Source organism: Ciconia boyciana, chromosome 22 (genome assembly GCF_034638445.1).
Source record: "Ciconia boyciana chromosome 22, ASM3463844v1, whole genome shotgun sequence".
In the NCBI taxonomy this organism is placed as follows: domain Eukaryota; kingdom Metazoa; phylum Chordata; class Aves; order Ciconiiformes; family Ciconiidae; genus Ciconia; species Ciconia boyciana.
In genome coordinates this window covers 2,750,945-2,766,032 of record NC_132955.1, presented here as the reverse complement: position 1 = coordinate 2,766,032, position 15,088 = coordinate 2,750,945, and the positions used below count along the sequence as shown (strand labels likewise).

Genomic DNA, 15,088 nt, shown 5'->3' with positions numbered 1-15,088 from the left:
TTTACGGGATCCTAAAGGGCTTCAATGGCATGGTCTTTAAAGGTGAATTTAGCCGCAGAAAGCTGCAGACGGTTTGTCTACACGGGGTTAGAAACGGTTGGAAGAGAGAGGGTGTGGGGAGAGGTGTGTGACCGTGTTGGGCTTAGACCAAGTGATGGCCTGCTAATTCTTTACTCTTCTGATCTGTACTGGCGACTAGAAATAATTTCTACTGATTCAAATGATAACGAGCGATCTAGGCAAGAAAAGTGACATCTCTTTGCCTTGATGTATGTTTGAAAATGTTACTGTATTTTCAATGCACGCATGTATCCACAGACACCATGTTTCCAAAATATATTCATCCATCCATATATCCATAGATCTATCCATCCATCCACCTCTTCCCCATCCATCATCTGCATCACTGTCTGATCCCCACTCAAAGAGATTCTTTTTCTATATAGTCCCAGGCAAACTTTCCTTCCAAATTCACCTCTATCGCAGGAGGCACAAGGGTATTTTTTTCTTACGTACCACCATTTCTAATCACTTTGCATATGCAACATGTTATTTCAAGGGGAAAAAAAAAGCAGACCAAGATAGCGAGATCAAGGGGAATTTGCAATGCAGTTTAGGTATAGGACACTGCAGCAAGGAGGAGATGCCTGTATGGGTGACAACAGGTAACAACCCTCTGCCACCCCCCCTGATTTTAGCATCCTCGGCACAGAGATGGCACCGGGCCTGTGTCACAGCAAAGGAGCAGGGACTGGATTTTATTGCTGGCATAATAATATCATCCCCCCTCTCCTTCCCGTCGCTCACAAGAAACCCTGTCCTCTCTGTCCACTAGATCTGCTTTCTACCTGCAGCATGTAGCATGGATTTGGGGGTTGGGTTTTTTTAATTCTTTTTTTTTTTTTTTTTTTTTACAAGCTGGGTTTTGGGGCTTTTAGAGGTTTTTTATTTTCCCCTTCATGGTGTTAACCTCCAGCTTCCTGTGAGGCATAAGGAGGTACCATTGGCTACCATTTTACAGCCTAGAAGGGGTCACAGGCTTAGCACTTCCCCCCCCTGCCATCCTTTAAAGAAAAAAAAAATCTCCCTGTTGCTGGTGAAAAGGAAGTATAAGGAGAGTAAACAGGAAAACGGAGCTCTGACCGTGCAGGTAGGCGGGGATTTTCCTTTGCATTTTTCACTGTTTCTCTCACTTTCATGGCATACATCAGACATGGGACAATTAGTTCTTCTGTAGCTGTAGAAGACAGAATAAATACCAAATGCTTCAATAGGGGGTCTAAGAATATGGAGAATCTCTAGGACGTGATTACTGCTTAGGAAGGCAAATCTCTTTTTTTAAACCTGTAGTTGTGCAGACCTTTATGCCATGACCCTGAGTACAGATAGGGAAAATCTCAGATTTAAGGACTCTCCAAAACTAAGCCTGGTGATGGCCTGGGTAGATTGGGGCTGTTTGCCCCAAACGTGCAAACTCTACCAAAGCCTCCCCGTGAGCTCACCTGGCTGACAGCATCTCTCACTTACTAAAAATGGGTGCAACCATATCCCCTTTTGCCTTTTTTTTGCCCCTGTCATGTCCCTTTAGCCTCTCCCCATCCCTAAAGGTTTCCCATATCCTTTAGTAAACAGAACCCAAACCTCGCTGGCACTTTGAGGGGAAAAAAACCCCAAACCCCAAAGCAGTTCTTTCTCACCCAAGAGCCATCCCAGGCTCCACAGCTTGGCAAAGCCGAGCTGAGCATCTGTATTCATTACAGCCCATTTTCAAGCTGCCTTTTGGGGCATCTCCCCAGGGCCCTGTGCCAGGCCAGGCATGGGACCCCCCATGCCCAGGCTGCTGCTGAAGGGCGAAAAAGATGAAATTTCACCCGTAAAATAGCCATTTGGTTCCCAGGTTCATTCAGCAATAAATGGGGGGGCTGTGGTGGGTTTGTGAGGGGCACAGGGAGATTTGGGGAGTGCTTCCATGCAGAAGGCAGCTCGGCATTGCAATGCTGTTGTCAGGCCATCTTGAATGTCACGCCTTTATTTATTTTTATTTCTTTTTTAGGATTTTTTTAAAAGCGTTTGTGCATTTCAGACCTTCTTTGCTCACTGGGTACGGCGTTAACATGAAATAAAATTTCCTTCCACCCAGGTTTTAAAAATTCGACCAAGAAAGCAAGCAGACCAAACTAAAAACAAAACCAAAACAAAGAAACCCCACCAAAAACAAACTTTGCCAAGGTAACCTAGTTGCAGATGTGTATGATGTCTTATTTTATTCAACAAAAAGTGATTAAAATCTGTTAAAGGATTTAATTAAGAGAATTAAATGAAAAGGAAGGGGCACAAATGAGTTGGAAAAAAGCGAAGCTATTCTAAACGATTAAATCGCCATTTTAACAGTATAATGGGGTTTGCATACTGAAAAGAGAAATCAGAGCTCATATCTCATCAATAATTCATAGGCAAGAGGGATCATTCCGAGGTCAGCAGACTTGTACAGCCCCGGCTCTTCTCTCGGAGGAGAGGGTGAGCATCGTATCACAACACAACACGGACCCCGGGGGCTGCCGGGTCACCTTTTTAAGGAAAACATAAGCTCCAGGGCTTTTCTCTTTTTTTCTTTCTTTCTTTCTTTTTTTTCTTCTTCTTCTTTTTTTTTTTTTTTTTTTTTAATTTACCAAGTCCCACTGCCCGGGTGTGTTGGTGCCTGGCAGTAAGGGAGGGGGAGGGCTGGAGAAGGACTGGATGTGGTTCATATTGCTCCAATACAGACACACACCAACAATGTGGTAATTATGCTTTTGAGAAGCCAAAGGGATCTCTTTTTTTCTTTCTTTCTTTCTTTTTTTTCCTTGGCCACAAAAATGAAGGTTGGGAGGCTGTGGGTCCTTATCTGTCTTGGCGGGGGTGGGCTGGCGGCAGGGACTAGAAATTGCACTGCTCGGGCTGTAATTCTTCTATTTAATTCTATTTAAAGGAAGAATCCGATTATTCACCTATTTTTTTGCAGTAGTCCTGCAAATTACTCCAGCCTACACGAAGGGAAGGCTTGCGAAGGAAACCAGCCCCTTCCCTCCAGCTCCGCTCCCCAAACCCCTTTCCCTCCCCCACAGCTGAATTTCAGGCTGAGAAATTGCTCTTTCTTTTCCCCAGCCCCAACCTCTTCCTTTTTTTATTACACGTCCGACCTGAAGGGAACGAGCTGACGGGATTATTTAAAATCCTCTTGATAAAGGTCTCTCCTCAATTAGGGAACCCGAAAAGGACTTTTATGGGGTTTGCTCCTCCTCCGGGGGTCTCTTTCCAGTCCTAGAATGGGTTTAAGAATGACATTTTCTTTCAGAGCGTGGCTATTTCGGTGCCTGAGCTGCTTTTTCCCATTCTTTCCTCTCCTAATATTAAATAAATGATATTTGCAGGGAGGTTGATAACTTAACTCGAGGGGCGTCCACCCTGCGTAGTTTTTCCGTGTTCTGTTACCCTAAATAGCTTTAAAAAGAAACTATTTTGACAGCGAGCGTTGAAAGAATAAGACTAGTACGAGGTTTTTTCCCCCTTGATTTATCTCTTTTTAACATGTGTATGTATGTGGATGTATATACACACACATATATATATATCCCCTTCAAGTCAAAACAAATTACAGCGCGGGGATTTTGTTGTAGCGGGCCTTTGCTGGGCGGCAGAGCAGCCTCTGTTTATGCAGGGAGACTTCGCAAAACCGGGGGGGGGGGGGGGGCGGAATTTGGGATGGAGAGGGGGGAACAGGCGACCCCGGGCAGGGGGATCGGCTGCAGCAGCCTCCTCGGCTGTAACGTCCCCGAGCAGCCAGCAGAGCTCGCTTCAGACCAAGTTCACTGCCAGCAGGGACGGGCCGAGCCGGGCCGGGCTGGAGCGGGACCGGCAGCCCCGCAGCCCCGCGTCCCCCCGGGCTCCGGCTCCCCCCGGGCGGCCGCGGCCGTGGCCCGTCGCCGAGCTCCGGTGCTCTGCAAAGAATCATAGGAACACCTCCCTCTTCATCCCCCAAAACAGGGAAGGAAAAAAAAAAAAAAAAAATCAGAGCAGGCTAATTACCGCGGTCGACAACTCACCTAGGTGAAATCCCAAATAAAAGAGAAATAATGCAACGCAGCTGTGGGTTAAGGCTTCCCCCCCCGCTTCTTTTAAATATAAAAGGGGGAGGGGGGCAAAAGGGAAAAAAAAAATCAGCGCTCTAAGACAGCAAGGGGTGAGCTGGAGATAAACACCTAATGTTTGTAAAGCTCTGATTTTTTTTGTTCCCCCGTGGGAAAATAAAAAAAAAATCAGGAAGAAATGTCCAAGTTTTTTTTCCCCTTTCTTTTCTTTTTAAAGTAAAATAAATAAAATAGAGAAATCAGCGCCGCATTAGTTTCTAGGGACGTAGACGGTAACTCTGGTCTTGGGGGGCTTGTTAGTACAGCATTATAGCTCGAGGGGTCAAAAAGTTGAGGGTCAAAAGTTTACGCTGTGCGTGACTCAGTCCTGTGTATAACCCTGATAGACTGATGTCAGTGGGAAAAAAAAAAAAAAAAAAAAAAAAAAAAGAGGGAGAGAAAGAAAGCGGGGAGGGGGGCGAGGTGGGAGGAAGAGTCTGCTCATGGGCAGGGTGGGAGAAGAGGATGGCGAGGTGGGAGCGACCTTCAGCCGCAAGCCGGAGAGGCAGGGGGGGACCGGGGGCTGCAGGATTTGGGGTGGGATGTCGGTAGAAAATCAGGTAGATTGATTTGGGTCTCCCGCGAGGAAACGCCGAGCGACTTCTTAGTATTTTTCTAAGATAACCCCTGAAACGCTATTTGGAGTCGAATGAACAGAATATAGGGGGAAATGCATTTATTAAATCCAATTACGTGGAGGTCCCTCTAGGATATTAACGCGAGCTGTTAAAAATAATTTTCATTCCAGCGTCAATTTTGTTTGGATAGGGTTTAAATTATACTGACAAAAAAAAAAAAAAAAGAAAAAAAAAGAAAAAGGCTGACACGGTTGGTGAAAATGTGTTCTAACATCTTGACTTGGAACCGCTTCCAAAACCCTTGGAGAGGTGCCTGTCTCCCGCCTCCCCGGGCGCCGGAGCCCCAGAGCCAAACATTTTTGAATACAGACTCGGTATGAGTGCAGATACTCATCCAAAAAAATAGAAGAATTACACGGAATAACGTCCGTGAATAACTGTTTGCATTTCTACCTTAATCGGAGGAAATCTAGAATAATGATATATAGGGATCTATATAGGCAAATGATATACAGGCAATATCAATGGGCTGGTGGCTTTAAAAAAATTCCCTGTCTGTATTTAAGGTGCCCGTTTCGTCGGTCGGTCGGGTGAAAGTCGCTAATTTTGTTTTGCAGCACGCTTTCCGTCGGAATTTGAATGCAATGTTTTCTATTTATTGCTTGAAATGTGACTCCACTCTGGTCATTGCAACAGTTTAATGAACTGATATAATAAATATTTCCCTTGGCATTTCAAAGTTATTTCTACACTGCCAGACTTTGAACCCTCCAAACTCTAAATATTATTTGCACTGGGACTGGGGAAGATCTTTTCAATGGCTTCTTAAGCAAACAATCGTAGCAAGGAAAACTCCTCTGGAAAAAAAAAAAAAAAGAAAAGCCCTGCAAATTTGCTTTTTCCCCCCCCGGCTTTTAAATATTTTCAGTGACTAAATACTTATAACGAGGGTCATTTTTCTTGGAGGAGAAAGAGAGAATATTAGAGCCCTGGGAAAGGCATTCTGGAAAATCCATTTGCTTTCCCGATGCGGATATATTCATGGAGTAGGTGAAATTCAAGAGAACGTAAAGCGTTTTGTTTCGCGTGATAAGGCTCGGGTTTAATTAATTGCCACGAATTTGCTTGGTATTTATAAAATATCGCTATATAAGGGCTACCGTTTAGTTGTAACTTGGGTGATCCATCTCTTCGCCCTTGTAATTACTACACTTATCTCTCTAGAACAGTCATTTCTACTCCAGGTTTATAGAACAGGTAATGGATAATAAAGGCCATTTGTTTTCGGGATATTAAAACAAGCAGGTATAATTTCACGGCAATAAAAAAAAAAAAAAAGCACCCACCCACCTCCCAACTTTCCTTCTAATATTCCCTCCTACATCACAACGTTTAACTTTCAATTTAGGGACGCGGGGCTGCGTGTTCATGTGAGGTGGGTTCATCTGGAGAGATGTAAGGAGGGAGAGCGAGGGAGGGGAGGAGAGAGGGAGGAAATTAAAGGTATCATTTTCAAGGATATTTCTAATTTATCTCCCTTGCTCGGGACTTGGCCCGAGGCTGAGGGTCTCTGAGTACCGGCCGGGCGCTGCAAACACAATTCAGGGTGGGTTTTCCTTCTGTTTTGTTTTGTTTTCCTTACCGGACAATCAATTGAACGCGCTTTTTAATCCCGATTTCCTTTCTAAATGATCTCTTTATCGCGGGGAGAAAGGCGGGGTTGGAGCTGGTGGTGTAAACGCGGAGATAAACGGTGAACCCCCGCAGGGATGCTCGCCCCGTCCCTGCCCGCGCTCCTCCCTTGCTTTTCGGTGAAAATATGATTTATTTTTCTTTCGTTAGAAATGAAAAGGATACACAAGGCTGGCTGGGAAACCAGGCAAGGCTTAAATCTTGGGTTCCCTGTTGCAAAACAGGTGTGGGCTCCTTCCCACCTAAGCCTGCAGCCACCCTCGGCACACCGACACCGCTCGGATGCAGCCGAGGCGCCGGCTGCTCCTTATTAAAAGTTCTGCCCTAAAGAAGCACCTCGGACCCCCAGCGCTCCCCGTTTCCTCGGGGAGGGGGGAGGAAATCCCAGTTTAATGCACAGACCCGAAAGATTTGCGCTTCCGAAAGGGAGAAAAAAAAATTAAAAAGTTAAAATTACAAAAATCCTCATTGATGCCAGGCTGGAGAGCGAGATCTCCGGGGGAACGGGGGAGAATATACCCGGGGCGGCGGGGGGGGGGGGGGGATCCCAGTTGAACACACAAACCCGAAAGATTTGCGCTTTCGAAAGGGAGAAAAAAAATTTAAAAAGTTAAAATTACAAAAATCCTTATTGATGCCAGACTGGAGAGCGAGATCTCCGGGAGAAGGAGGGAGATAATATACCGGGAGGGGGGGGAATCCCAGTTTAATACACAAACCCGAAAGATTTGCGCTTCCGAAAGGGGGGAAAGAAATTTAAAATAAATAAAATTACAAAAATCCTCATTGCTGCCGGGCTGGAGAGCGAGATCTCCGGGGGAGGGGGGGGGGGAATATACGCGGGGGTGAGGGAAAAAAAGCCCTAAAAATGGAAGCGCGGAGCGGGGCTGGGGGGCGCGGAGGGAGCGCGGCGCGGGGTGAAGCGCGGGTCAGCGCGGCTCTCGGCGGCCGCCGCGCTGCGGACACGCCTCGCTGTTTAACAAAGACTGACAAACTATGAGATTAATACCAAAACTTGCGGGTTTCCCACCCCAAAATGCTCAGAGGGCCTCCTGGCGCTGCCAGGAGCAGTTCCGCTCGCCTTTAAGGACAATAGTGGTTTATACTGGGGGAGCGGGGGAGGGGGCACCACCAAACCCCACCGACCAAAAAAAAAAAAAAAAAAAAAAGGAGAGAGAGAAATTAGTGTTCTTATCGAGAAATAATCGCCTTGAAAAAGCAACACGGGGGAGAAGGAGCAGAATAGCCCAGGCTGGATTGGGGAGGGGGTTGTTCAGGGGGTTTCTATAGGATTCCGCCTGCAAAACCTTGTCAAGTTTTATCAAATCCCACCCCCCCGGGGTCACTCCGAGGAAAGGACCCACGTTTTGCCAAGGTAGGTACCGCCGTCGGCGTTACACCTGGGCGGTGGGGCCGGGCTGGGGGGGGGTACCCCCCGCTTAGTCTTTGGGGGCAGAAGCGACCAAAGAGGGGCTCAGCATCAGGAGCGGTTTAACACCCCCCCCCCTGCGCTGACAGGTGCCTTTGGGAGCCTTTTGGGGAGGGTTGGAGGCTCCCTCGACCTCCCCATTGGGGGGGGGGGGGATCAGGCTGGGGAGCCCAGGGGGACACCCACCCCCCCACCCCCCTTCCCGACTGAGATTGCTTTGAAATGGAAAAGAGCCCGGGTGAAATTTGCTGTGAGAAACTTCCGCGACGTGGGGCGGTTTCCCGGGGAAAGGGAGAAGGGTGGGCGGGGGGGGGGGGGCAGCGAGGGGCTGCCTTTAATTTGGGATCAGAGGCGGCGAGGGGGAGATTTCTGGGAGGTTGGGGGGGGGGAGGATTTCTGGTAGACGCTAGGGGTGCTGGTTTGCCAGCACCAAACCCTGGTGTCACGGGGAAGGAGCATTAAAACCCTTTTTTTTTTTAATTTTTTTTTTTTAAGGATGTGGGAGGGGGTTAAAAATACGGACTAGGCCTAGTTATTGCTGTCTGGTTATTGCTACTCAGGCTCCTCTCCTCGGTGAGGAGATCGCTACGGTACCGGCTGCGAGGAAATACAATAAAATAAATCAGAGAAGGGATTGGAAAGGAGGAATAAAATTTAAGAGGGGAAAAAAAAAAAGAGCTCTAATGGGATTGGTTCTGTAGAATTATTTTATGGCATCCGTCTACACGTTGTACAAGCAGATTTGATTTGGCTTCTTACTTTTATGGCAGGTTTTAGAGGGGAAGGTAAATTTTAGAGGTGCTGCCCGCTCCCAGCAAAGTGTCGGTGCTGGTTTGCGGCGGTGGGAAACTCTCTGCTCCCGTCTTCGCTTCGCTCTGCTTCTTTGGCTGAAACCTGGGTTTTGTTTAGGCGTGGAAAAGGGTTTGGGGATTGTCCTAAGTGCGTTTGGGTTTATTTCTTAAAATGTGTCTTCGTTTTTCTGTTTGTCTGGGAATTATACGTTTTATCAGGAAAACCGACTATTCACCTTCACCTGAAAAATCTCGGGGATCATGTGTCTGGGAAAACTACGGGACATTCCTGCTTGGCCGTAACTATTTTTTGTTAGGTAAAATGCAGGAGTTTGTGAAATACATTTAAGATCTTTTCCAGGAATTTTAATGTAGGGGAAACGCAGCTTTTCTCTGGCAGCCTCTCCGCTGTGGCATTTAAATGCAATTAATTCGGGAGATGCTTGACCAAAAAACGTTCTGCCTTTTGAAATACAAAAAAAAAAAAAAAAAGGAGGGGGGAGAGGATGTTATACTTTTAATCTCTTGGGCAACTGTAATTTTAAACGAAATCTCAACACGATGCTACCCTCATTAGTTCCGAATGAAGGTTCATTACCTAGACAGTATGAATATTTTATTGCTTTATATCCCTTTTTCGGAAATGAAACGCCTTTGATCTTTTTCTCGGGTTGTAAAAAGAATTGCCTGTCATTAAAAAAAAAACCTGTCGTCCCATCTGCCTTTACATTCTGTATTTCTTTTCATCTGTTTCTTCCCCTTTTTTTTTTTCTTTTTTTATAATTTATCCGCACACGCACGTATAACCCCAAACCTTGGTTGACCTCCAAGAACGAAAAATGGATGAAATCTTGGCGCTGCGTATCAGAGAATAATTACGAGGGTTTCGGGATGGAGGGGGACGGAGCTACGGCATTTTGCTTTTAAACGACGATTATTTGGATTCGAGCCTCGTTGGGCGCCTGTACTTATATATTCAGTCCAGGAGCTGATTTTTTTGAGCACAGCGGTAAACTGATGCAGAAGGTGTGGAGGGGAAGGTAGAAAAGTTCTAGTTTTTCTCATGTAGCACCAGCTGTTCGGATACTGGGTTGGCGCTTTCATGAATCGTCTTTCCTCTGAAGGGTGAATCTTTTAACCAGCTTTAGATTAATTCTTGATCTCTCCAGTCACAAAACTTCCCCCCCCCCCCGCCCCCGAAGATAATTATGGCGGTAGGCGAAGATCTCTGACCGAGGAGGACGCATCTGTCTTCTATATGTACCCTGTAGATCCGAATTTGTGTAAAGGAAGTTGGGTCACAAATTCGTATCTAGGGGAATATGTAGTTGACACAAACACTACAGGTCACAATCCCAGAAGGCATTAAAACCAAACCCAACCAAAACAAAAAAGCCACCCACCCCCCAAAACCCCAAATGAAAGGGTGAAAGCCAGGTCTTAACCAGAAAACCGTTTTATAGCTGAAAAGAAATACTTTGGATTTGACCTTAGCTCAACTCCAGCGCTCCTGCGATAAACTTTATCATCACTTCGAGATAAAATCTGAGCTGCGAAGGCGAGAGGGGGGGGTCGGGGCATGATTACCGCGATTTGAGAGCCAGGATCCCACTAGTGCTTTAGTTTGTCTAATCTCGGCACTGACACCGAAAAAAATACTGCTTGCTTTCCCGCCGCTTGTGAGTAGCTTATTGCGCGTTTCAGGTTGAAACACGGATTTGAGGAATTAGGGGTGGCTTTTGAAAGGCTGCTGCTTTGCTCTGGCTTTTAAAGCGTCTTTATTACAAGAAGGGCGAGGCGAAGATGCATTAGGACTTGGGCTAATTCGCTTTTGTAATTGTTCATCAAGTCCTTGATTTCTTGCTTGGAGGACGGGCTCCTTTTTCCATCGGTGCGTGGGAAAACAGTCAATCTCAGAGCACAGCTAAATGTGATTTAGGAGAGCGGGTACCCCGAATTAGCTGATGAATTTCTTATCGATCCCCAACAAGCCCTATTCATCTCTGCCAGGCTCGGGGCGCAATGTCCCTTCCCGTATCACCTTAGGACGGAATGAGATGCGACCACCGCCCCGAGGGACCGCCATGGATCATGTGCCGGGGCGGCGGCTCCCAGCCGCAGCCCCAAACCCCCCGAAAAATCATTTTTACCCTCTATTTTAACCCTCTTTTCTCGCTGGGGGGGGATTTTTATTCTTCCCACCCCCCTTCCCCCCGGTTCCCCCCCGCCCCGAGCCAGGACACACCCCCGAGGGGTGTGGGCCGGGGGGGCCGGTTCTCGCCCACGGGGCGCTGCCGAGCCCGGGGCCGGCGGGGCCCGGCGGCGCCGGGGCCGGGGCGGCCGGAGGGGAGCGGGCGCCCCCGGCCGCCTCCCCGGGGATGCTCGGGGCCCCGGGAGAGCCCGGGCTGGGCAGATTTCCTTATCCGGGGATCGCAGGGCACCTCGCCATTGGCCCGCGCTGTCACATGGACTCCAACTTTGTTCACTTGACAGTAAGTAGGAGGGTTTCACGAAACAGGAAAACGAGTAAAGGGGGGGAGAGGAATAAATTTTAGGAGAGATATATATTTTTTTTTTTTCGTGTGTGCAATTCTAAGAAATTAATGGCCATGAGCTCGTTTTTGATCAACTCCAACTATGTGGACCCCAAGTTCCCACCCTGTGAAGAGTATTCCCACAGCGATTACCTTCCCAATCACTCGCCGGAATATTACAGCAGCCAGAGGCGAGAGAGCACTTTCCAACATGAAGCGATGTACCAGCCGCGGTCAGCCTGCAAGGAGCAGCTCTACTCGTCCTGTCAGAGCTCCGGCCACCAAGCAGCGGTGTTATCCCCCCGGGGTCATGTCCATCCTCCGGCCGGACTGCAGAGCCACCTCTCTGAGCCAAACCATCCCTGCGAGCCGGTCACCCCCAGCCCACCACCCTCCTGCAGCCAAAACTCTCTGAACCAAAGCCCTTCCAACTCCTCGTGCAAAGAGCCGGTAGTTTACCCCTGGATGAAAAAAGTCCATGTAAGCACGGGTAAGTGAACTAAAGTGGCTTTGCTTTATACTAAGTAGCACCTCAAAGTCTTGTAGAAATCTTATTGCACCAGTTGTAAAATAACCATTCGTGGAGATTTACGATCGCCTGTTTGCAGAGCGGTATAATTACATCCTCCATAAATTTTTATTGCTCTGCTTGGCCATGTGCCTTTGAAGTCTCTGTTACCATCCTCCTCCAATTTCTTGCAGGCTACTTTTTTTTATGGCCGTTGAATCTTCATAAGTTAAGTTTTATGTTTTCGTAATTTGTATTTAAGTGGCGGGTTGAGTAAACTTTTACTATTTTCCCTCCCCCCCCCTTTTTTTTTTCACTGTGATATTTAATAAAAAGGAGTGTCTGCGTTTGCCTGTTCGCATGTGTGTAGGGGGAACTTTAAAGACGCGGGGATAATAGAGTGATGCTCAAGTAGAGGTGTATATATATGTGTACATACACACGTAGAGGGCATGGAAAATGTGTCTAGGGGACCTTATAAAAACGTTTAGACAGGAATACACGTCAAGCGATGAGGATGGAGGTGGAGATTTGGAGATAGGTTCTGGGTATATTTTTAGCAGGTTTGCAGTGTATTTTTTTTAGTATATCCCCCCACCAAACGAATGTGTGATGCTTTTTTTTGGGGGGGGAAAGGAGCCATTAAAGGAACAGCTCAGTAATTCTTCTTCTGCTCTTTTTTTTTTTCCTCCCCCCCCCCCCTTTTTTTTTTCCTTTTTCTTTTTCCTCCTTTGTGTTTGTTCAGTAAACCCCAATTACTCAGGAGGGGAACCGAAACGCTCCCGCACAGCCTACACCAGGCAGCAAGTCCTGGAGCTGGAGAAGGAATTTCACTATAACCGCTATCTCACCCGGAGGCGCAGGGTCGAGATCGCCCATTCCCTCTGCCTCTCCGAGCGCCAGATCAAAATCTGGTTCCAGAACAGGAGGATGAAATGGAAAAAAGATCACAAGTTACCAAATACCAAGATCAGGTCTAATTCTTCCAGCTCCTCTGCCAGCCTGCAGATCCCACAAGGAGGATCTCAAACGCGATCCCATGGACCAGCCACCAGCCTATAACTATTCCTCGGATGGATGGAGTGTGCGTGTTTGTGGGTGTGAGGTTGTGCGTGTGTGTAGGGAACACATGATAATTTTTTTTTTTTAAATGCTCCGAGAAGCGAGGGAAGGAGGGGTGCTCTTTATTTATAGGGGGAACAGAGGGAGACTCAGCTGCAACAAAGCAGAGCTGTGCTGCTGTGCCTCTCTTCCATTAAAAGAAGGCTGTAGATGGTAGTTTTCAGATTTGGCTAAGATGGATCCTTGTTTCATCTTTAATCACGCCAAGCTCTGCCCCATTTGTCATGTTTACTCTCCCGTACAAAGGATGGACCTTATGTCTGCTATTACCTCGACAACCAGCGCTCACTTTAATAAATGAGGCTCAGTTTCTTCAAGACGAACTGGATTTTGTGTCCCCCCCCTTTTTTTTTCCCCTTTTCCTCCTCTTTTTATTTTCTCGCCTACCAGCCACAAACGGAAAGTTTCTGTCCCGCCATCCCAAAGACGCGGCGATTCTAGCACAGCCCTGCGATGGAGGGGAAAAAAATCCACAAACACAAGCAAAATCCCCCAAAATCCCTGCCGGGCACGGACCGTGGGGAGCGGGGGGGGGCTCTCGGACACTGCGCTGGTCGTGCGTGGGAATGGGGGGGTGGGGGACCCCTCGGAAAAAAAAAAAAAAAAAAAAAAAAAGGAAAATTAGGTCAAGTGGGTGGTGGACCAAGAAAGCGAGGGGATGGCGAGGGATGTAGGACACCCCCACCCCCCCGCTATTTTTTGGGGTCCAGCAGGTTAATTGTGAGTCTGGGGAAGGGGGGGACGGGGGAGGGGAGAGGGGAAGGCAAGGGCGTAGGTTAGAAACCGGACGGGAAACTGCGGCACCTGAATTCACCCCCGCAGCCCAGGGTGAGGGGCGGGGGGGGGGGGAAAGCTCCTCTCCCGCTGTCTAGCCCAGTTTTGTACCGAAAATGTGAATTACGGAGGGAGGGGTGAGGGCTCGCCCCTCTCGGGGTGAGCACGGGGTGAGGGGGGGGTCGGTGAGGCCCCCCCCCCCACCCGCCCGGCCCGGCCGCCTCCACCCCCCCCTTTGTCCTTCGTGGTGTCCAGGATTACCTGTAAATAGCGGGGAAAAGGAACAAAAAAGACAAAAAAAGCGCAATTGGAAATAAATTTTTTCATTGTGAATCTGACCCTGTGTGGTTTTTGTTTTTTATGTTTTTTTTTGGGGGGGGATCTTTTTGTTGGTGGGGAAAAATTATGTATTTTAAAGAAATTAATTAAACAGCACGTTTCTTTTTTACAGGGATTTCTGTTGTCCATGGCACAGCCTCAACTCCCTAATGAAAACAAAAGATGTTTGACTATAGGGTATATCAGCCTTAAGTACTGCTAAGCCTTACATATTATGATTTATTTGTTCTAAGCATATATTAATATGCTCTTCCCAAACTGGTCTCAGACAAAACCGAGGTAGTCATTAGCGCTTTGCTTTGCTGTAAGGAATGGATGTAGCGTTGTATTTCTCTAGAGAGACTTCTCGATTAAAAAAAAAAAAAAAATCTCCTTCTCCAAGGTAGTTAATGCATTAATGAGTCTAATTTTTGCACAGATGTTTCTCGGTGTTTGCAGGTTTTCTGTGTATTTTTATATTACAAAGGAGCTGGCTCCTGCGATAGCTCATAGCCTGACAAGCAAATAGATAATCAAGAAGACAAATGGCTTCTTTTGTGAGCCGCAGCTCTTGTATTAATTTTCATTTTCTTTCTCATAGAAAGTATCGAAAATACTGTTCAGGACGAAATAACATTCCAGTTCTAAGTTACAAATATAAAAAAAAAAAAAAGCTGTTGTGCGCAGGGGGGTCGGCGGGGGGAGGAAGCCTCGCACCAGCTGAAGAAAAGAATCATTTTCTTATACTTGCCTCTCAAAAAAAAAAAAAAAGGCTTTTGCTTATTTGTTCGATGTCCACGGAATTCTCCGAGACCCCCCATCAGGACCGAAATATTTCCCCGCATTATTCAGAAACAAAGGCAGGGCTTGAAATATTTAAAGCCGGAGCGTGTTTCTGTGTTATTCCTTTAGTCGTAGTAAGTCATCACCCGACCACCTTGCAAATAAAGTGTCCCCAAAAGTCTCCCTGCCCCCAGCTCAAACAAAGGGCCGTTAGATTTTTCTTTCTATTGACATTTTAATACTTTAAAATAATATTAATGTAGTCACATGGTACAGCTCTGTTACACGCTGTGATGTAGAAGAAATGGATTTATGGATGTATTTTGGGTTAACTATCGCATTTTTAGAGGTAGCAACGGCAAACCTTTAAAGTTTCTTTTTTCTTCTCTTTTT

The 15,088-nt window shown here is 47.0% G+C and overlaps 1 protein-coding gene across 1 annotated transcript; it reads left to right on the top strand.

The window, feature by feature from the left end:
* The first annotated feature begins 10,919 nt into the window (after positions 1–10,919).
* HOXB4 (homeobox B4) lies at positions 10,920–13,901 on the top strand. The gene is made up of 3 exons (XM_072885700.1): positions 10,920–11,148; positions 11,254–11,680; positions 12,444–13,901. Exons 1-3 carry the CDS (start codon positions 11,035–11,037, stop codon positions 12,758–12,760), a joined length of 858 nt encoding a protein of 285 aa, XP_072741801.1. The 5' UTR covers positions 10,920–11,034; the 3' UTR covers positions 12,761–13,901.
* Positions 13,902–15,088: the final 1,187 nt, after the last annotated feature.

Excerpts from the sequence above, each read along its gene's own strand:
- HOXB4 (XM_072885700.1), top strand. The coding sequence starts at position 11,035 with ATGCTCGGGGCCCCGGGAGAGCCCGGGCTGGGCAGATTTCCTTATCCG. Across the intron at positions 11,149-11,253 it reads CCAACTTTGTTCACTTGACA|AAATTAATGGCCATGAGCTC; the intron begins GTAAGTAGGAGG and ends TGCAATTCTAAG. Across the intron at positions 11,681-12,443 it reads AAAAGTCCATGTAAGCACGG|TAAACCCCAATTACTCAGGA; the intron begins GTAAGTGAACTA and ends GTGTTTGTTCAG.